This window comes from Protopterus annectens, chromosome 5.part0 (assembly GCF_019279795.1).
Source record: "Protopterus annectens isolate FY-2018-M chromosome 5.part0, PAN1.0, whole genome shotgun sequence".
NCBI classification, from domain to species: Eukaryota; Metazoa; Chordata; order Ceratodontiformes; family Protopteridae; genus Protopterus; species Protopterus annectens.
The window spans coordinates 1,370,870,848-1,370,894,688 of NC_056735.1; the positions used below are offsets into that span (position 1 = coordinate 1,370,870,848).

At 43.0% G+C, this 23,841-nt stretch overlaps 1 protein-coding gene across 1 annotated transcript in view; it reads right to left on the reverse strand.

Moving 5' to 3' along the window:
• PICALM (phosphatidylinositol binding clathrin assembly protein) overlaps nucleotides 1-23,841 on the reverse strand; it is a 1,485,257-nt gene that overhangs the window by 259,486 nt on the left and 1,201,930 nt on the right. The window contains exon 11 of the mRNA XM_044072003.1: nucleotides 17,438-17,461. Within this exon, the coding sequence (XP_043927938.1) occupies nucleotides 17,438-17,461 (24 nt within the window). The remainder of the gene's footprint in view (nucleotides 1-17,437; nucleotides 17,462-23,841) is intronic.

The following is a 23,841-nucleotide window of genomic DNA, read 5'->3' on the forward strand; positions in this document are numbered from 1 at the left end:
ATAAATGGAGCTAGGCACTTTGTGAATACCCTGGGTGCAGTAGACAAGCCAAAGGGCAGTGTAGAGAAAAAGAAGTTATGTACTCACCATAACGTTCCATCCGAGTAGGTAAACTTCATTTGTTAGCAACCTGTGGGTATCGGATCCATATCGGATCCGAGCCGGCAGCTTTAAACAGCTAACATCCGAGCTCCAAGCTCCTCCCCCTTACCCATAATCCCCTGCCATCCCTCTCTGACCTCAGATCAAGTTTGCTATAGTAACACAGAACATTACAAAACAAAGCATCACCTGCACATCCTAACCTGGTGTTATCCGGAGAAAAAGGACAAGGAATCCTTCTAGGATGCACTATAGGTTAGGGGGATGGAGGGGGGGGTTGGTTGCTGACAAATGAAGTTTACCTACTCAGATGGAACGTTATGGTGAGTACATAACTTCTTTATCTGAAGTAGTTAACTTCATTTGTTCATCAACCTGTGGGACAGTCTCCCCAGCTACCCAAACTTGGGAGGTCCTCATGGAAGGATATTCCGGAACACTGCAGAGCCGAAGGATGCTCTCCCTCTGGAAATTCTATCTAACTTGTAATGGTTAATGAAAGTATGGGATGAAGCCCAAGTGGCTGCTGAACAAATGTCATCCAAGGACACTCTGGAGCAAAAGGCAGCAGAAGTAGAAATCGATCGGGTAGAATGAGCGTGGAGTCCTTCAGGTTCAGGCCGGCCAGAACTCTTATATGCAAGAAGTATACATTGGGAAATCCATCTGGACAATGTAACTTTTGATACTGGTTTGCCCAAAGAGGATTTAGCAAACGATACAAAGAGTTGCTCAGATTTCCTATGTTCAGCAGTCCTGTGCAAGTAGAATCTCAATTGCATGTGCACGTCCAGAGAATGTAGTTTGTATTCACCCCTGTTTTGATAATTTGGAAAGAAAACTGGTAAATTAATAGACTGATTGATATTGGGCTCAAAAGCAACTTTGGGTAGAAAGGAGGGATTGGTCCTGAGGGAAACTCTATCTTTATGGAAGACCAAGTATGGAGGTTTGGCGCAAAGGGCTTGAAGCTCCAAAACCCTTCTAGCCGAAGTGATAGCAATGAGAAAGGCCATCTTCCAAGATAAATATTTTAGATCCACCACCGAAGCTGTGGGTTCAAACAGAGGGGCCGTCAGAGACTGGAGAACAAGGGTTAAATCCCATGGAGGGACTGCGTCTTTAACCGGAGGCCTTAAGAGGAAAGTGCCTTTTAAGAAAGTCTTACATAATTTGGAAGAGGCTAAGGGACCAAAATCACTTCCCACATAATAATGGGAAATCGCGGCTAATTGGACTTTGACCATAGAAGAGCTAGCACCTTGGTTGAATAAAGTTGACAAAAATTCTAACACTGCTGGTATCGGAGCTGTAAAGGGATCCAATTTTCTATGCTCCGCCCAGATTGTAAAGCGTTTCCATTTGCTGTTATAAACCTTTCTCATAGAAGGTTTATGAGCGGCTACTAAAATAGCCTTAACAGACGACGAGATACCAGGAAGTCCTAGCTATTACTGGAACTGGACCAACCAAGCTGTGAGCTTGAGGTTGTCCAGATTTGGGGTTGATAATCCTAGTGGGTGAGAGATCAGATCCGGGGTGGGATCTAGAATCCATGGAGGATTCACTAGATGAGACCATAGGCATGGGAACCATGTTTGATGAGGCCAGAATGGGGCTATGAGAATCACTCTGTTCCCCAACCGGCGGGCTTTCTGCAAGAATTTTAGCATTAGGGGAAGAGGGGGATAAGCATAAGGTAGACCGGATGGCCAAACGTGCACCAGAGCGTCTCTGGGGGATTCCCCTGGTGGGGGAATTAGAGCGAAGTAGTCACTGCACTTCGTGTTCGAAGGAGACGCGAAGAGATCGCAGCAAGGTTGACCCCACTTGAGGAAGATTTGCTTCGCTATTCTGGAGTTCAGAGACCACTCGTACAGTGACAGGATGGTTCGACTCAGCCTGTCTGCCAAAATGTTCGACCGACCCGGAATGTGCGTCGCTATGAGAAAGCGGTTGGTGAAGATCGCCCATTCCCAAACTCTCATGGCCTCTCGACAAAGTGGGTAGGATCTGGTTCCCACCTGTCTGTTGACATACCAGACCACTGACATGTTGTCTGTCTGAATTGCAACTGTCCCTAAGGGAAGAAGGGCCTGGAGTGCTTGCAACGCCAAAAGCACCACTCTCATCTCTAGGACATTGATATGCAACAAGGTCTCTGAATGGGTCCACGTGCCCTGGACGGTTCTGCCCATACAGTGCATCCCCCCAGGCGAGAAGCATCCGTGGTCACCGTGGCTAGAGGTGGGGACATAGAAAAGGGACGCCCTTTCTGGAGGTCCGGGGACTGGATCAACCAGAGCAGGGATTTCCTGCAAACCCTGCTGAGGGAAATGGGTGAACTCAGTGGATGTTGCAGGATGGACCATTAAACCTGCAAGGTCCACTGTAGTATCCTCATGTTCAAGCGCGCTAAAGGTAGCAGATTGAGTGTTTCCGCCATGGAACCTAGAGCCCTCAGAACCAATTCCGCTGGAGGAGCCGAGGATTGTAGAAGGGCCAGTACATGGAGCTTCAGAGTTCGAAGCCGGTCCGGAGTTAAGAAGACTTTCAATAGGTTTGTGTCTAACCTGGCTCCTATGAAGTCTAAGAGCTGGGTTGGTTGAAGGGAAGATTTCTTGAGGTTGATTGTGATTCCCAGCTGGGAGGCCAAGTGAAGGAAGTAATTTCTGGCTGAACATAGTAGATGCCTGGTGGGGGCGGTCAGGAGCCAGTCGTAAAGGTACGGGAAGACCTGTATTCCCTGGAGTCTCAGGTGGGCCGCTACAACTGCCAAAACTTTAGTGAACACCCTGGGGGCTGTGGTGAGACCAAAGGGAAGGGCCCTGAACTGGTAGTGGCTGGCTCCTAGCTGAAGCGGAGAAACCTTCTGGATCATCTGTCCATCAAAATGTGGTAGTACGCAACTTTGAGGTCTATCGAGCACATCCAGTCATTCTCCTGTAAGAGTGGGAGAATGGATTGAATGGTGACTATCTGGAACTTCTCTTTGGCCACTGACAGGTTTAGAAAGGACAGGTCAAGGATTGGCCTGAAGTCCCCCATCTCTTTTGGCACCAGAAAGAACCCGGAGTAAAAGCTCGATCTGGATTGGTCTCGGGGGACGTGCTGGGTCGCTCTTTTTTCTAGCAGCTGGTTTATTTCTGCGGCTGCTGCCTCCCTTTGATTGGGTGGGACATCGGGGAGGCTCCGGGGTCTGGGAGGGGGATACAGAAAGGGAATTTTGTAACCTCTGGATATGATTCGAAGCACCCAGCGATCTGTTGTAATGGACTCCCAAACTGCTAGGTGCCTCGAGAAGCACCCCCCGACTGCCTCTAAAGTGGAACAGTCAGGTAACCCTTCAGGGCTGCTGCGCGGGCCGATCAGAAAAGGGTTCTCTCGACCCGAAATTCTTCAGTACCCCCCTCTGCCTCTGGGCCGGCGTCCACCCTGTCCTCCTCTGCCTCTGAAGGACGAGGGGTCCGGAGTGAAACGGGACTGTTGAGACTTCCGGAACCACATCTTCTTTTGTCCCCTTTGGTTCCTAGAGAAGGACCTCTGGGGAGCCAAGAAGCGGACTCCGACGGCAGACGTCTTCCCATCTTTCTCGCTCTGGACCAGTGTGTCGTGGACGGTCTTGCCAAATAGTGAAGAACCGTCAAATGGGGCATTTGCGAAGGACGCCTTGAAGGGTTCCGCAAAATCGCAAAGGCGTAGCCAAGCATGTCTTCGTAAGACAATGCCCGCTCCGCATGCTCTAGCGGCTCCTTCCATAGCATGGGAAAGGAGCCACATAGAGGTGTTCGAAATGGACTTGAGTGGCCATTCGAGCTGAGAATACCTTCTTATCCTCGGCCGACATGGACTCTGGGGGCGACACAGCGTATTCCTTGATGAGATCCCGCTGGAGTCGTATCACGTGTGCCATATAATTCAGCGACCTTACGGAGAAGGTAGCTGAAGCGAACATCCGCTTCCCCAGGTGGTCCATTATCCGAGACTCCTTGTTGGGAGGGTGGACCGAGGAACTCTCCTGGGCTAGTTCCTTCTTGGTGGCGGCCGCCACCAACATGGCATCTACTGGAGCACCCTTGCTCCAAACCGTCCTATCAGTGGGGGGACTGAGGATTCTATCTGGTCTCTTAGGAATGGGCTCCACAGTGACCGGTTCCTTCCATGCCCTAGTAGTAATCAGATCTACCAGGGGATCGGTGGGAGGGGACACCCAAGAGGTAGATGGGCCTGCGTCAAACGCCTCCAGAAACACAGACTCATCCAAGGAAGGTTTTTGGGCTGACCACACCCCTCTAATTCGAAGCATTTCCATGATGTCTCCGAAGGAGACGTCCTCGGGGGGTGACCTTGGGAAACCTTCCCCTTCCTCTAAGTCTGTGTCCTCCGTCAAGGACTCAAGTGAGTCCAAGTGCCTCCTCTTGCACTTACGTTTGTGAGGAACCTCCTCGGGGGGGGGGGGGGCTGTCCAAAGAGGCCTCACCAACCACATCTTGTTCCTCCAAGGGAACCATCTGGGACGTAGGCACAGGCTGTCCCTGGGGCCAGTTGATGGAAGGTAGGCCCGTCAGAGAGTGCAGGATGGAACCGTAGAAGGAGCCTGGGGCCTCGAATCCCTCAACAATACCCTCTCCACAACATCGAACGCCGAAGGAGAACTGCTCTCTCTCTTGGATCCGAGAGCAGTCCCCTCGGATCCGATGTGTGGATCGGAGCCGGCGCCGAAGCAATCGGATCCGAAGGGCCAGTATGCTCTGACCGAGACGGAGCCGAAGACACACTGACATCGCCGGATCTGAAGCTCAGCTCTCGCCTCCGAGAGCTCAGATCCGAAAAGGGACCCGACAAACTCGAGGGTGCGGTTGGAGCCAAAGTACGAGGTACTATCGGCGCCGAACCTCCCCCGGCTGCTACGCAACCCAGATCAGAAGGCTTCGAACCCCGGAAGCGGGTCGGAGAAGGAGCAATCGGTGAGAAAAAGGGGGTCGAGCTCCACCCCGGAGGGGAGGAAGGCAGGAGCACTCCCATCTGCAGCTCGGCCTGGAGGAACCTACGCATCATTCGGTCCATATCTGCATCGGACAAGCTTCGGGTGGACCTAGAAGAGGCCACCTAGGCGAGCCGGGAGTGCTGCCTCAATGACCTCGAAGGCGACCGGGTCTCCTCCTCTGGCTTCGGGGAGAAACAAGGTGAATGGAGCCGGGAAGGAGAAGGCCCGGAAGCCCTGGGAGAGGCTGCTTGTTTAGCCGGCGAAGCCGAGGAGGAAGACTCGGCCCGCTGCTTGTGATGTCTCTCTTTTCTTCCTCTCCCACCTTGCTTCCCCTCTCCTCCTGGCCTAAGGTGGGAGGATGAGTCCCGGCCAGGGGAGCAGGGATGAAAGGAGGCACTGACGCGGCAGGTGCCACGGAGGGAGAGGAGGACAAAGTCGAGTCCGGGGGCAAAAGTCCCGCCAGAATCAACTTCGACCTCCTGTACTTTAGGGTCCTGGGGTTGAAGGCTGCACAAATAGTGCATCCTGAGGAGAGGTGGTCAACCCCAAGGCAGATAACACACAGAGTGTGGCCATCCGCTGGGGATAGCTTATGGCCACACTCGGTGCATTTAGAGATGAAGGGTTTTGGGGCCTCAGACATAGTCTGACTAAAAAAACACAAGGCCCAACACACACACCTTCACACACGGGGGGGGGGGGAATTAAACTACACTAAAGATAACAAGTTAACAAATTTTAGAACCAAATATTCTAACTAGGGAGCAACACACACAACAGCAATTTAGCTACAAGAAAAAAAGGGTAGATAAGGATTTTTTTCTCACTGAACGACTAACTCCCATGCCTGGAACTCATTCTACGCTGCTGATTCAAGGGTAAGGGGGAGGAGCTCGGATCTTAGCTGTTTAAAGCTGCCGGCTTGGATCAGATATGGATCCGATACCCACAGGTTGATGAACAAATGAAGTTAACTACTTCAGATCTGATAATGCGTGTAGCCTGCTTTGAAGCGTAGATATCTTCTGCAAGATTCCCTGATTGGGATGTGCAGGTATGCTTCTTTTAAATCTAGTGTTGCCAACCAGGCGTCTTTGCCTAGCATAGGAAGTAATTGGTGAAGAGTCAGCATCTTGAATTTTGGAATCTCCAGAAAGGTGTTTAGAGTAGACAGGTCCAGGATTGGATGCCATGATTTGTCTTTTCTGGGTACCAAGAAAAGTCTGGAGTAGAAACCTTGTCCCTTTTCCTCTTCTGGTACCAGTTGAATAGCCCCCATGCTTAAGAGAGTGAGTACTTGTTTTTGAGCCTCTGCCCACTGATTTGGGAGCAGGTCTGGCCACCCATTTGGTGTTGGCAAAATGTGGAAATGAAATCTGTATTCCTGGGACATTATATTTAAAACCCACTTGTCCTGGGTTATGAGTTTCCAGTTCTTTGTATGAAGAGCAATCTTTCCCCCCAAAGGGGCGGTCAGAAGATAAGTGCTTGGAAATTTTAAAAGGAAGTCATTGAAACTGTTTACCATGGGGGGTGTCTTGTTGTTCCCAGATTTGGAAGTGGAGGCCCCCCACTGCTTAGTTCCAAGAGTCCCCTGGGACTAAAACCTGGGGTTTTTGCTGTACCTGGGTTTGGCTTGAGACGATCTGGAAGGGGCTGGAAAGGACCAATTCTTAGTAGGCCAGTGCCTACTAAATCTAGGGGGTTGCACTTGTAAAAAATCTTTAACAGTTTGCATAGATTTAGCTTTATATTCCATTTTTGTAAGAACTTCTTCAGCCTTGTTGCCAAACAGGTGGTCCTGATTTAAAGGAGCATCCAACAATTTAGCTGTAACATGATCAGGCAAAGATTGTTCCTTAAGCTAAGCATGCCTTCTCAGCACAGACATAGTAACAGCAGCCCTGCAAGAGACCTCTAAAGAATCAAAACCACACTGCAAAGTATGTTTTCCAACTTGTTCAGCAGAATGCATTAAGTCCTGTAAATCTTTATTTTTCACACAGGAATCATCATCATTTTCTGTTTAAACAGTCCAATTACATTTTGCTGATATTTTAACATATGAAATTGGCAGTTTAAAGCTCTGATTGCCAAGGTTGCTGAAGTATAAACCTTTTTACCCCATCTATCCAGTGCCCTGGAGTCTCTATCAGAAGGGGTAGGATTTTTAGCAGTGGAAGCCTTAATGCCCTTGGGCTCCTGAGAAACAGTCTCTGGATCTGCAACAGGATTTTTGAAAAGGAACTTGTGGGACTCAGGAACCCTGTAGTATCCACAGGTTTATTAGGAGCAGGAGGCAGGGAATCAGGGGCCAAACTGGATTCAGAGAAAACATCAACAACAATGTCTAGTACAGGAGGTATAGCCAAAGGCCCATGCTGAGGTAGAAGAAGGAAATCCCTAAGCCTCTTTTTTGAATCAGAAAATTCCTGGCTTTCCCAGTGAAAATGCTCCCTTAAAGTATGCAAGGTTTCCCCAAAAGAAAAATCCTCAGGAGGGGAAGCAGAGGGAATAGAATCCTCTGCATCAGAATCCTCATAAGTAGGTAAGGACAAATCCAGGTCATCAGAAGAGTCAGAAGAAACAGAATCCTGATCAGTAGTTTCACAATCATGCTCAGCCCTAGGCCTCTTAGGGGGGGGGGGGGTTGACTACCCCTGATTAGAGTTATTAGATCTTCAGCCATTTTTATCATTTGTTTTTTACCAAAGATGCGCACCAGAAAAATAGAACTTCCTAATATTTTAAAACAAAACAGGTCGGACATCCGATGTAAAATCCACAATTTTATTGCACACTCCACGTTAAGCGCTTTCACCTACTAGAATCGTAGGCTTCATCAGAACAGTTTAAAAAATAACTTACTATCATTTAAATAGTATTACATTTTGGCGCCATTTCATATGACTACCTTCATTTAAAGTGACATGCACATAATACTTAAAAACAATTCCACTAATCATTTTTTTAAAAACAAAACAAAAACAAAAACTCCGTTTAAGCTATGTAGTAAATCCTATTGATATACTGTAATATCCATGTATTAATATACTGTCATGATACCAAAAGTTGCATTCTTTTAACAATGTTCTAATATACTTTTTACAGATATACTGTCATTAAGTCGGGGGGGGGTGGTGGCATCTGTTAGAATTTGCCAATAACATTCCCTGTATAATAAAAAGTTCTTTAAATTGCCCCCCCTGGGATTAGGTTGAACTGTTTCTAGGATGCCAAATCTAAATTGATGATCTATCCCTTACTACATAGCTTACTACATAGCTTAAACGGAGTTTTTGTTTTTGTTTTGTTTTTAAAAAAATGATTAGTGGAATTGTTTTTAAGTATTATGTGCATGTCACTTTAAATGAAGGTAGTCATATGAAATGGCGCCAAAATGTAATACTATTTAAATGATAGTAAGTTATTTTTTAAACTGTTCTGATGAAGCCTACGATTCTAGTAGGTGAAAGCGCTTAACGTGGAGTGTGCAATAAAATTGTGGATTTTACATCGGATGTCCGACCTGTTTTGTTTTAAAATATTAGGAAGTTCTATTTTTCTGGTGCGCATCTTTGGCGTTTTGGGTGAGCAGTTATACACGCTGACATCATTTGTTTTTTAGGCATAGGGGCCTGAGCATGTGGCCTGGGCATTGTTTTTTTAGACATGGATCGAGATTTAGACCTTAGTAATGAAGGAAGTGTTGATTTAATATGCAAGTCCGTAGGCCTGAATACACCCTCAGAAGCTGGTGCCTGCACAGCGGCTCCGGACTCATCCAAGGTAGAGACATCCGCGGGTTCCATAATTGAAGTATCTCGCAGCATATCGGACTCCGAACGGGTCTCAGTAGAGGCCTGCGAATCAGAAGTAGTGGGTATCAGAGGCTGCGAAAACGCCTCACTGAGTACCAGCGAAATGGCGACTGGCTTAAGAGAAGTGTCGTCGGCAATTTTGGACCACAGCAGCCTCTCTCTGTCTTTATCTTTGCGTTTTTTCAGAATCCCGGTAGTCGGATGGCTCACCAATGACATTTCTGGATAATTAAACCGAGAACCGAAATATTTAGAGGCAAAATATACAGACGATGGATAGTGCACTGATTAAATAAAGCACAAAACCGACAGCAAGGTACGTCGTGCTCAGGGCCTAGGCAAGGAATATAGTATAAATGAAAATCTTTATGAGGTATTTGCTTCCCACAAGTAATGCAATTATTAACTTTTACTGACATTGGTCAGGAGCAAGAAAAAGTTTCCCCAACGGGGTACTTAGCTTTAAGTTGAAGACTTCGGTTCTGAAACTCGAAAACGAAAATTTCAGGAGTCGGCTGACAAGCACTTGAACTGCTTCTGCTTCGGGCACCGCACGGCAGGAAAGAGTGATGTAATGGCGTCGGCTGCATGTTTTATACCCCTGACAACCTGACGTCATGGAAGAAGGGACAGCAACCGATGCAGGACCCAAGACTTTGTTAATCAGGCCGACTGAGGGCAACCTGCAAGCAGATTACCCAAATGTAATGACTGCAACAGTGAAACACGAAGAACATTTTGGTAGTTTTGGTTAAAAAAGTCGAAGGTTTGAGTCAAATCTTGGTTGAGCAAATAACTGCCTCAGAAGCCGCTGCCTGCTCAGCGGCTCTGGACCCATCCGAGGTAGAGACATCCCTGGGTGCATAGTTGAGGAAGAGTCTTGAGGCATACCGGACTCCGAATGGGTCTCAGTAGAGGCCTGCGAATCCATAGAAGCAGGCATCAGGGGCTGCAAAAGTACCTCACTGAGTACCAGCGGACTGGCGACTAGCTTAACCGAAGTCGTCGGCAGTTTTGGACCTATGCGGTCTTTACCTTTATGTTTTTTCGGAATATCAGTAGTCGGATGGCTTGCCGAAGCCATTTCAGAATAGGGAGATCAAGAGCAAAAGAATTTAGCAACAAAGACAGCCCGAAAACGAATAGTTTGGGCATTAAATAAGGCACAAAACCAACAGCGAGGGACATCATGGTCTAGGCCTAAACAGGTGACGCAGTAAGAATGAAAATCTCGGTGAGGCATTTCCTTTCCACAGGCAAGACAATTGTTGAATTTTTCTGACATCGGTTAGAGCAAGAAAAAAGGATCCCCAACGGGGTACTTAGCTTTAGAAGACTTCAGGATTATTAAATTTGTAAACGAAAATTCAGGTAGCGGCCGACTGGCACTTGCAAACTGCTTCTGCTTCGGGCTCCTCGGCAAGAAAGACTGATGTAATGGCGTTGGCTGCCTGTTTTTATACCCCTGATGACCTGATGTCAGTCTTGGAGCGACAGCATCCGATGCAGAAATACTAAATCTCTGGAATTCGGGCTGACTGAGGGCTACCTGCAGGCAGATAGCCCAGGTGTGATGACTGCAACAGTGAAACACGAAGAACATCAGCAGGTTTGTTTTTCTCTCCAAGCCAAGGCTGTGCTGCCATAAATGAGCTAGACCTTCAGTCAGAGCAGAGTGACTTTGCAATTCTTCAAGTAACCTTTCTCCTTATACAATGCATTTCATCTCAGCTACTCAAGTACCCTTTCATTGCTCCCGAAGTGGACTATGAACTTAGACTGAAAAAAGAAAATTTACTGACCAGAGATATTGAGATCATGTCTATATTTCTGCCCGTGTTTTCTTTATCTGTTATTCTATCATAAAAAAAAATCTGTGTGAGATAAGACTATAACTATTTAGCTACTGTTGGTAGCAAGAACGGACAGCTGTTACATGGTGCTTTTCTAAATGCCATTTTAACCTATTGTGTAACAGTATAGTTATTTATATATTTACTTGTCAAAATACATCTTTTAATTTTATTTCAAGTAAAAAAAAAAATAATAATTTCTGAACTTCAATCACTTACGACTGGTTGTTTATTAATTTACATACAGGTCATTTCCAAAACTAGTGAATGATTAATTTTTTTTGCAACCACCTCTCAAAGACTGACTGCTTTTCTACAGCTACCATTTTCTAATGTGACATTTCTGATTCATTTTAAGACGGTTTAAAATTCAAAACATGTGGTGTACCAGACAGGTCTGGCTGACAGCACTGTGCTGAAAATGCAAAACAGTCTTAGTACGTTTCGCTTATCACTGGTAAGAATGAACTGAAAGGCAATGGGCCGAGAGTGTGATTGGGGAATTTCTGAGAAACCATTGTTTTAACTGGACTACTCAGCTGTGTATAGTGTAAAGTTTCTTTGGGTATAGAGAATGTTGGTCATATCCTGTAATACCAATGTACACTTGCTGTACAGAATTAAGGCCAAAAGCCCTGCATATTAATCTGTTGTAGTAGTGCAGACTGTGGGAAGAGACTACCCCTGACCATCACATATTAACTGCTGAAACTGGATGAGATTTAAATTCCCATCTCCACACCTAATATTCCCTTCAAATATGCAGCCAGATAAATACCAAACAGGAAATGACTGAGCGTGCAAAAATAACGTACTATCAAGATGCTACAGGGATCAGGGGGAATCCTATCTTAATGAAATTAAGTCCATGACTCACTGAAGCAACATTAATAAAAACACGGGAGTGAGGCCTCCCAAGCAAATCTGTGTTTCAAGTGAGGCAAATACACATGAGAAGATCCTGCACTGAAAAGGTGCATATACTCCTTAAGACCTGTCACCTCTTGCTAGTTACCAGTTTCTCTCTCGCTTTCTCTATCTCACTCAAATTTTGGAGAATCTTCTTGGCAGATGTAAACTATCAAACAAATAACAAATGCTTTACTTCAAAAGCCTATGAAGTTAAAAATCATACATTCTTTTACTTAAAACATACAATGCGCAGACAATCAAATTTACAACAATTAAGCAAAAACCAGTTTTAAATAGCTTGTCCTAAAGAAGCGTTCAAAGCCCATCTGCTGGCAGCACACCAGACTATAAAATTCAGATCACTGACTTACTACTTGTACACTAAATAACTAAAAAGTACTGGAAAAAGCTTCAGATTATGCGACCTGTAAAGTATTTACCAAACTCATGCTTGTTGATTTGCTTATGATTAATTACTTCAGTAAAGGAAACCTATGCAGCACAAACACTCCTAAGCAGAATTCCCATTTATCACCAGTATGACAGTACAAAAGTCATCTGTTAATGCCACATCTGAGACACAGCATGATGCTCAGATTCAGGAGGTTTTGTTTTAGAGGGCATCAGCTTTTTAAAAATGAAAGACAAACTCAAGAATAACAGTTAATAATAAAACATATTCATTAATATCTTGAAATCTGCAGACTTAAATGTATGTTTCGAGTTGCTTTCCTCCTGCTTTCTGAGTCTGACCCTAGCATATAATCTTTTATTTTCTTCCATGCCATATACTTTACAAAGTAAGTCGTATTAATATGTCTGGGCAATGCATTACATTTCTATGTATAAATGAACATCTAAGACCTCAAATAGAGTTGTGCTGTATTCCAATACAAAGTGCTTATCAAGCAAAAGAAAAATATCATCAATATTTAAAAATACACACCGTTAAATGGCACTTGTAGCTATTATATACCACTGATTTCTTAATAAAACCAACTTTAAAATAATAATGTGCAGGATGTACTCAGGAAATATACAATATCTTACCACAATCATATTAAATGAGCATGGCTGTCACAACAGAGGCATTGGGTGGCTAATGAAGACTATGTCATTATCTACTCACCGACTGCCAAGCTACTGCGGAAATAAAAGCCTTTACATGTTGAAAGCTGGCTGGCAGAATTTTTTTTTTTTAAGCATTACATAAAAATAAACTCAAGGTTCAAACACTATTCCAATGGTTAATAGGTGAGACAATATAAACTTACAAAGACTAGACATTACTTTGAGTCATCCTGCTCACACAAAAACATTTACAGCTTCCAACAAGTCATTTTAAGCAGCTTTAAATTAACAATTTCTTCAACAAAGAAACTTTGCTTATAATGCACACCAAGCATGTAATGGACTAGGCTTTATCAGACAGTACCTGTAGGAGACAAAAAAAAAGTCAAAGCAAAAATACCATGCATATGGGTATTGTCAAAACCTTTTTTCATACACAAACCCATTAAAGGCTGCCCCGTTAAAGAATCACTATGGCATAGAAATACAGACATTCTGATAAATAATCAACCCTTGTTCAAGTGCAGACAAAGAAAGAGGCCCACCACAGTTCATGCCATCACAGCAATTACAGTTTGCAAATTTGCTTAAAAACTGCAAGCTCAGAAAGTTCAGTACAACAGAAATCACTGTACAAGTCAAAAAGGATAGTTCATTTGGCACTGCAACAATCATGAGGTTCTCCATATTCCCTGAAACTTCAGATGGAAAGTGCCTTAAAATGCACACTTACCCATCCATTACAATTTGTAATACATGGATTCAGGATGATCACAGAATAAAGCATTTGCTTGGCAGTTCCTAAGAAACAGCAATTAAATTATCAGGCTGCAGTCCAATAACAAAACTGACAGCTCATTCAGAATTAACAGGAAAAAGTTCTTGTGCTGAATCTTAACTTCAGCTTAAAAGGCATCCAAAATGACACAAAAATAAAACATTACTCAGCTGTAACAAAAACAAAACCATATGTTATGTTGGTCACACTGAAAATGTATGCTGATGTGGAGATACTGGCTGCAAAGTTTTTAACATTTCTGTTATAATTATGCCTTCATATCGTAAAGTGGGCTTTCTTATTCTAATATATGTAATTTTCTTTAGTTACTTCAGTGGATCTAATATTAAGTTTAAAAAACTGGTGTTTCTGTTTACTGTATGCTGACCAACTATCCAATTACTTTCTGATTCCACATCATCCAGCCCAGCCTTCTATTGATGCAGTCGAGTGCAGAAACGGTCTGTAGTTGGTTGGCCTGTTTTTTTTTAGTCTGTAGCAGATTTTGCTACAAAGTAGTAGGGGCTTTTGAATTTAGCCAGGTCATCAATATTAGCCTTCACATAATCTCAGAATAGTGAGGTATTAGAAGATGTTTCAGTCTTCTACTGAATATAACTGACTTGTGATCTGATTTGACCAGGGAGAAAGTTACAATGGGTAGGTAGCAGAGCAGCCTCATACTGGTAAGAACAAAGTCCAGGATTTTATTGTCATAGCTGGAGTGCAGACTGTTTCAGAGAGTTTGTAATAATGAAGTCCACAAATCTGTGGGCATGCTTGTTTGGAGATGCACAGACTTCCTAATTTAAGGAGATAACTGAAGTACAGGGACTCTAATACTACTTAGGTAGGAAGCATGGGCAGAGGGGGACATGGATGGGGTTCTATAGTTAGATATAAGGTTTTTCTTTACAGTAAGTTGGATGTGGTGGAGTTTTAAAGTTGCTACCTCGTTCAACGCTTCTTGAGGTGAGATTTTTTTTTTTAAGAATAAGTAGACCGCCACCTTTAATGCCTCTGTCTAATATGGTGGACCTGAATGTGTGAAAGGCATTGAAACCACTGATGGAGTGCTCTTGCTGATATTGAACCAGTTCTCTGTGATGATGCATAGATCAATGCTTTCCAGGGTGAGGAATGCTTGTAGGTACTGTAGTCTCTTGTTAAGGAACCTATCACTGAGCAGCAATACCTTAATGTTATCTGAATTCTTTTTCATTATGTTGGAAGCCTTAAAAGATGGGCATTGCTTAAAAAGGTACTATGGGACAGGACAAGGATTTATCTAATAAACAAAAGCCTTGAGGTGAGAGGTGCAGGTCATTCTTCACAAAGTAGCACAGACTGTCTACCATCTCTTCACAGGTCGATATGTATTGTACTTCCTTTGAATGGCACAAGAAGTCATGCCAGTTGATGAAATCAATAATGCTTTGGTCATATTGTGGTATCATTCTTGGTGACAGTAGAATACTGCTCATGGCTAGATTCATACCAGCTTCAGACACATACCATGAGCTCCATCTTTTCTCTCTCTGTATAGTCTGGGAACATACATCTGCATTCAAGTGTACTATGACAGTGTCATTTTTGTATTTGTGGTGCAAAGACTTGAGTACATTTGTGATGTGGTTATTCCTCCAGTCTGATAGGCAACCAATCATAACCTTCTCCTTGTACAGCCTAGTAAGCAGTGCACTGGTGAGCCTCGGCATCGGGTCACCTACGACTAGGGTATTGCACTGTGTGGAGATTTGCCTTATGGGCTTTTGAAATGAATTGGTGAGAGTTCTAGATGTATGTTTATGTTTGGTGCTGCCATTGTTGTACTTTTGTGATGTTACTAAGGATACCTGCTTTTCAGATTACATTTAGGAGGCACAGACAACCTGAGTGTTTGTTATGGCTTTGTCAAAGAGCTTTGCCTCCAATAACACTGTATAACTACATCTCTTTCACGCACACTGTCTGCTGGTTCTAGTAGTAGGTAGTTGTCAGTAAACATGAGACAATTGCTACATTGTCTCAGAATGCCTATTTCAATAATGCTGGTTAAGGAGACTAAATCCAAAGTTCCAGCTGCTTAGTAAAGTGAGCTGAAGAGGGAGAGTTGTACCTATGAGGTTAGGAGCTAACTTATTGGAAGTGCTACTTGTCTAAAACATAATCTAAGTCTACAGTAGATTTACCAGAGGTGCTGTTTAACTAAAAGAAACACTGAGTCAATGTATGAAGAGCAACTTGGAACTCTGGACAAATCAGATGATCTTCACTATACTACTGACTATATAATACAACAAGAATTTGGGGAGAAGACTCTACAGATAAAATTAAGGCTCTAAATGCCTGAAAGCTGTTTAATTCTACTGTAATAGGTACAGAAGCTGCATAAAAACATTCTTAATACTATTATCAAACTCACTGAAAGCCAGGAAATGGACACCAGCCCCAACTGTGGTAAAGGATTAACATCCCAAATACTAAGTGTAAGGGTTGCAGGTTCCACCTGCATCAAATATGGTAGAAGCACCTTCCTTGGGTTGGTGAAGTAATACAAAACTTGCCCAGAGTTTCATCTGAAAGTTACAGATCATGTATTTCTGCAATGAAATTACATTCTTAATACATTCAGACTGCTGAATGAGAAAATAACCGAATACCTAGGCTGTCCATGCAAGTCTGGAAAGCAGACATCTGCAACTATTAGTTCCTTCCTCCTTGTGGTCCCTCGATGAACTTCTTTGTAGGACTGACATACATACACACAGAACTTGACAGGTGTGTGGCAATGTCAAATGAGATGCCCAATGAGTTGGAGACATTTAGATGCACTTCATTGTTTCCCCTCCTCACATAAACACCCACGCGCACTGTGCAAACAGGAGATAACTACACTGTACACAAACAGCATACCTTTGGAAACAATCATTTGCCTTTCAGTGTCACTTTTCTAAGAAACTGCTGTGGCACTTGAAATGCAAGTTTGCCACACTCGGGTGCATGCATGCCAGCATGATGTTGCTTTCATGGTAGTGGCACTCTGGAGTAGGCGCTTAAGGAATCCTTCTGCTTGACTAGCAGAATTCAATATAACAGGACTCAAAAACAGCATTGCCATATCAAGACATGGTACACTCAATTGAAGCAAACTACTGGAACTTCAGCCTTTTTTTTCCCTTCACGACTGATCTAAATGCCTTGAGAAAAACAGGCTAAACTCCACTAAAGAAAATCAGTTTTAGCAAAGCAGACGAAGTCTACACCAGCACTCCTTTTGTTCTGGCCAGAAGCTGCCATCCTAACCAAAAATGCAAAACAAATAACTGTATCCATTTAGTAACCAAACAGCTACTTGGCAATCAAAACTGGACGGAAAAAAAAAGAGGCAGAAAGTAAAAAATATACCCATACAAATACTCCAACACCTGAATTCATAGCAGAAATATATTTGACAACTGATGCCTAAGAAATGACCTAAGCAAGTTCTTGATCATCAAGAATGCTACCTCCCTATCCACTATCAATATACCTGCTATGGTAAGGGGACGATACAATCTGATGGTGTGACCAACAAATATACAACAAAAATTAGTTGATTTTTCCCCCTACCTGTACTGTTTTGCCGAAGAGGAAGGCTATACTTCAAATTCCAGTTATGCTTTCAGACTTCATATGTTAAAAGAGAATATTGCAATCAACACTTCAGATGAGAAAGTTTAGACAACAGTTTAATGAAATAAAGATCAGTAGTACAATCTGAATTTAATGCACTAACCATACCTGATCAATTTAACATTCTGAAGAATCCATGTATTACAAATCTGTAATAGCTTAAAGGTTACAAGGTTCTGCTTAAGTGGTGGTTAATAACATGCCAGGCTTTCAGCAGAGGGTTCAATTTGTCACTTACGTATTGTGGAAAATGCATGCCATTCTGTTTTGTATTTCCAAGAGAAACAATGCAATAACAATAGATCATTAAAAGATTTTACATTGATTAAAGATGATGCATAAAATACACATTTTAATATAAAGACATTTAAAAATATACAAGAACGATATAATTTCAAACTTACAATATACTTTAACAGCTACATGATTAGCATTATATGCCAATTGTTATGATGCAGAAACTAAAAATCTATACAAATTTCTTCAGATTACTGTAAATTAAGGAACACTTTCATACTGTAGGTATTTACATCTAGCTGTCTGCTCCTAAATCAGTACTTAAGATTTTACAAATATACACAAGCATAATGTAAAGGTGGGCTGTAATACTTTTTTGCAGCAAACCATATTAGGTCTAAAGTTGGAGTTACCTGCATCCTTCCTTTTAATGAAGAAAAAGGAAAGTACAGCTGTGTACATTTACCATAAAAGTAGATGTTTGAGTGTATTCACTGTTGCAGTCATTACATTTGGGTTATCTGCTTGCAGGTAGCCCTCAGCCGGCCTGATTATCAAAGTCTTGGGTCCTGCGTCGGCTGCCATCTCTTCTTCCATGACGTCAGGTAGTCAGGGGTATAAAGCATGCAGCCGACGCCATTGCATCAATTTTTCTTGCCCCAGGTGTCCCCATAATGGGAAATAATTATATACAAGGTTACACCTCCAACAAAAATCAAATACACCAGAAAGCTTAAATACAGTAAACTAGAAGAGAGGTGTAGCCAATAGAAGTCAGGGGGCTGGAGGGAGGGTAACCAGGACTGCAACAGTGAATATACTCGAACATCTACATTTATGGTAAGTGTACACAACTGTACTATGTTCTTCATGTTTCACTGTTGCAGTCATTACATTTGGGTAGATTCCCAAAGCTAAGGAAGGGAGGAGGCAATTAAGAGAGCATTAGGACCAGCTATTAGGCCCTGCAAGACTGCAGTGGCAAAACCAGATCTGGATTTAGAAAAAAAAGGGAAGTGGTAATGCTTGGTGAAGGCATGAACAGAACTCCAGGCAGCAGCCTCTAGGATGTCCCTGGTAGGAACACCTCTGAGAAAGGCTGTTGAAGTAGATGCAGCCCTGGTGAAATGTGATCTTATCCCCTGTGGGGTAGGTTTTCCATAGTGCTTATTCCAGAAATGAATGCAATGGCCTATCCACTTAGAAATGGTTTGCTTTGAAATGGCCTTCCCCTCTGCCCCTGCAGCAAAGGCAACTAGCAGCTGTTCAGTTTTCCTGAGAGGCTTAGTCCTGTCCAAATAAAATCTAAGTTGTCTGTGCACATTTAAAGAGTGCAGTAGTTGTTCTCCTTTGTTCTGTGGATTAGAAAAGAAGGTTGGCAAATGAATGGACTGATTAAGGGCCACACTGGATACCACCTTGGGCATAAAGGAAGGATTACTACTGAGGGATACCCTGTCTGCATGGAAGATGATGAAGGGCTCCACTGCCATGAGGGCCTGTAATTCAGACACTCTTCTTGCTGAAGTGATGGCTAGAAGAAAGGGCGTTTTCCAAGAAAGGAATTTCAACTCTGCAGTTGCAGCTGGCTCAAAAGGAGGTACAGTGAGCTTTTCCAATACAAAGTTAAGGTCCCAGGCTGGAGTAGGGGCACTCCTGGATGGTCTTAAATGTTTGGCCCCTCTGAGGAATTACTTCAGCAGGGGGTCAGAGAGAAGGGGTGGTTCTGTATTGCAATGCGCTGAAATGGCTGAGGCATGAATTTTAAGAGAAGAGTAGGAAAGGTCCTAGTGAAGCATCTCTGTTAAGTATTGAATAATATGCGGTAAGCTGGGCACTGTTGTGCCCATCCCTTGAGTTTGAAACCAGGAACAGTATCTTTTCTACTTTTCAGCATAGGATTTTCTAGTACTAGGCCTCCTTGCCTCCAGAATGATATCCAGCGCTTGCTTACTGAGGGATGGTATTGGAGAGCTCAGGTAATTAGCCAGGCTGCAAGGTTCAGGGTTTGAAGATGAGGGGGCAGAATATGGCCCTCCTGCTGGGACAGCAGGGAAGGGGTCTGAGGCAGGTGCCATGGTTCCAGCAGTGACGCACTGTGCAAGAAAGGGTACACCAGTGTTGGCATGGCCAGTCTGTTGCAATGAGTATTGCCCTTGGTTTGTCCTGTTTGATCTTTAGTACAACTTTCGAGAGGAGAGGTGGAGGGGGAAGGCATAAACTGAGAGGCTTTCCCAGGTGAAGGACAAGGCATCCACTTTCCAAGCTTGTCTGTGGGGAGTCCTTGTGCAGAATTTGTCCAATTGGTAGTTCTGAGGGGAGGCAAACAGGTCTATCTCTGGGCTCCCCCATTTGTTTCTCAACATGTTGAATATCTTTGGTTCTAGTTTCCAGTCATGTGGGTCCATGAGATTTCTGCTTAGGTCGTCTGCCAGTGAATTTAGCTTGCCTGGCAGGAACTGAGCTTGTACGTGCACTTGGTAGCTCAAGGCCGTGTTCCACAGAGCCATGGCTAGTCTGCAGAGAGGGTATGAGTGGGTTCCCCCCTGCTTGTTTATGTACCACATAACAGTGGTGTTGTCTGTCTTCACCAATAATTCTCCTGGAAGATTGTGGTCCCTGAAGGGTGTCAGAGAATTCTGTACAGCTAACATTTCTTTTTGATTGATATGCAGGTGCATTTGACTCGGGTTCCATTTGCCCTGAATGCACTGCCCTGCCAAGTGAGCCCCCCATGCATAGTCTAATGCGTCTGTTGTTAGGGTCTGGGCGGCAGGGGGTAGAGTGAATAGCAGTCCCTTGATGTAGTAGCAGGCCTCTGCCCACCAAAGGAACTCTGTCTTTATGCAAGGAATGATAGGAATCATTGATTCCAGGTCCTGAGAATGTTGACACCATAGGCTGTTTAGACGCCATAGTAGTAGTTTCCTCATATGCAGTCTTGCATATGGAATTAGTAGGATGCAAGAGGCCATGAACCGCAGGGCTTGCAGTATTTTCCTTGCAGATAGCTGAGTCTTTGTGGCCAGTAGTTTGAAGTAGGCTGTCAAATAAACTTGTTTCTCTGGTGTGAGGTAGGCCATCTGGAAAGTAGTGTTCAAGCTTGCTCCCAGGAATACAATTTGTTGGCAGGGTACTAGATGAGATTTCTTTTTGTTTATGGTGTACCCCCAGTGAGGTTAGCAGTTTCTTTACAAATGACAGATGATTTAATAGTATGTCCTGGCTTTCTGCCTGAATTAGACAATCTTCCAGGTATGGGTATATTTGAATATTTCTTTGCCTGCAGAATGCAATGACTGGAGTTAGGCATTTTGTGAATACCCTGGGCGCAGTAGATAAGCCAAAGGGAAGTGCAGAGAACTGATAGTGCATGTAGCCTGCTCAGAAGCGTAGGTATTTTCTGCAAGATTCCCTTATTGGGATAGAAAGGTAAGCTTCCTTTAAATCCAATGTTGCCAACCAGGCATTTTTGCCTAGCATGAGAGGCAGCTGATGAAGACTTAGCATTTTGAATTTTGGGATTACCAAAAAGGTGTTTAGGATAGACAGGTCCAGGATAGGACAATCAGGAATTGTCTTTTCTGGGTACCAGGAAAAGTCTTGAGTAAAAACCTTGTCCCCAATTCCTCTGCTGGGACAGGTTGAATAGCCCTGATACTTAGAAGAGAGAGAACCTGCTGTTGAGCCTCTGCCCATTGATTTAGGGGTAGGTCTGGCCAACCATTTGGGGTTGGTAAGGTGTGGAAGTGGAATCTGTATCTTTGGGAAACTATACTTAAAACCCATTTGTCTTGGGTAATGAGTTCCCAGTTTTTTGCATGCAAGGTGATCTTTCCCCCAAAAGGAGCAGTCAGTTGAGCAGGGCTTGGAAAGTTTAAGATCAAGTCATTGTGACAGTTTACCATAGGGGGGTGTCTTACTACTTCCAGCTTTGGAAGTGGGAGCCCGCCACTGTTTAGGCCTGTGAGTACCTTGATACTGTAGCCTTGGTGGTTTGCTGTTCCTGGGTTTAGACTGAGAAGGCCTGGAAGAGACAGGAAAGGACCAATTCTTATAAGGCCAATGCCTACTAAATCTGGGAGGCTGTACTTGCAGGAAATCTTTAACAGTTTGCATAGATTTAGCTTTTCCTCCATCTTTTTAAGTACTTCTGCTTTGTTGCCAAACAGGCGGTCTTGGTTTATGGGAGCATCCAGTAATTTAGCTTTAACATGATCTGGTAAAGTTTGCTCCTTAAGCCAAGCATGCCTTCTAAGAACAGACCCAGTGACAGCAGCCCTACAAGATGCCTCTAAGGAGTCAAAACCACATTGCAGAGTATGATTAACACCTTGTTCAGCAGAATGCATTAAATTCTGTAAATCTTTCTTTTCAGCACAGTCAGGAATCAACATAATTTTCTATTTAAGTAATCCAATAATAAGCTGCTGATACTTTAACATATGAAACTGGCAATTTAAGGCCCTAACGGCCAAAGTAGCAGAATTGTATACCTTCAAAAAACAAGTAATCTCTGTGGTATCCCCGAAGTCTCAAAACAACCCACTGAAGTGTAGTGGGTCTAAAAACAAAACAGTGTAAGAAAAGTACAGTTTTGTACCTACCATAAATGTAGATGTCCGATAAGAAAGACAATTGTTAACTTTTTCAGTTATTTCTGACATCAGCTGAGGCAAGAAAAGGTCCCCAACGGGGTACTTAGCTTTTTTGATGACTTCGGTATCGAAGAATACAGGAGCTGACTGACCGGCACTTGCGAACTGCTTCTGCTCGGCACCGCGGCAAGAAACACTGAAGAAAATGGCGTCGGCTGATGCTTATGTACTCCAGCCGCTCTGACGTCGGAGAGAAATGCGACATCAGCCGACGTTGGACCCAGACTTTGGAATCCGGCCGACCGAGGGCTGCCTGAGGCAGGACAACCCACATGTTATGACTGCAGTTGCATTCTTGAAGGACATCTTCTCTGTATGGAAGATTTTCAGTCCATATATTTCTAGTTAATCACTGTATATTAATCAGATCAGACAACAGTAGTAGAAGTAGCGAACGTAAACTCATCAAGTCAAAAAGTAATAATAGAAAATATATAATTCTACAGCATTACTAAGTATTCGAAAGTAATCCAAGCAAGGCAGGCAGTCTGTTTCCAGTCGAAAATCCTTTATTAAGTACACAGACAAGCAATCCAAGTAAAACAAAAATAGAGTAATAATTTCCTCACAAGCTTTCTAAATATATATATATACTTTTTATCAGGCATGGGAGTGGTTTATTGTGCTGTAAAACAAAGTGTTATTGGTACACATGTTAAATTCACATCCCTTCCCCCATCAGTGTGACATTCGAGCTGGTCCTGCCCTACCTAGTAGCTGTCATAATAATATTAATGTACTTCAATGGTACATCTTATTTAACCAAATTATTAAGTAGATTATTAAGTCTGTGATTTTATATAAGGCAATATACTACATGGCTGGAAATATATCAATCTTAGTTCATTTTGCGATCAAAAATTATATATAAATATATACATATACATTTTGCATGTAAAAATCAGTTTCTATTTTCATAACCTATTGTTAACAAAGATCGCTTTCGTCCTTCTAGACTTCTTCAGGTCTGTGTACAAGAACCCTAAAAACCTATATAATTGTATAATTAGTTAGTATTGTTATTACCATCATTTTGAATAAAGTGGGAAAAAAAAAAGAGAACCAGAAAAAAATAAAAATAAAAAAATATATATGTATGATGATGGAAACAAAATATACACTTAAATTTCAAATGATTTAAAATGGTATTTAAAACCAATTTGTAGAAAAAATAAAATAAAATATAATTAGTCATGTAAACAATGCGGCAATTTTCTAAGTTCCAGTGCACTTTTAATTGAACAGTAGTAGTTTAGTCCAGGCTTTCTAAAATAGTTCAGCTTTAATTGCCACATGAGTTCATGTTTCTCCAGAATATTCAGGATGTCTCCTTCAAGATCACCCATGTCTATGCGATCCAGGATCTGGAACTTAAAACCTGTGTGTCTCTTATGAAGAGAAAGGTGTTTGGCTAGTGCATTATTTTTAAATCCAGAGCGGATTTCTGACAGATAACATGAAATCCTTCGCTTGAGTTTATTTACAGTCTTGCCCACATAGAATGCATCACATTCATTGCACTGTGCCCTGTAAATTACTTTTTTACTGTTACAGTCACCCCCTGCACTGGTTTTAATGATCTTCTTTAAATAAGGGCAATAAAAACTATCACCTTGCTACATCCTACAAAAACCAAGTATAATGTAGTGAAATCCCAAGGCTATAGATTAGCTCGAATTTCCACAGAGATGGAACCATTTTTGAGAAACCTGAACAACTTAGAGAATGATTTTCTAGTGAGAGGCTA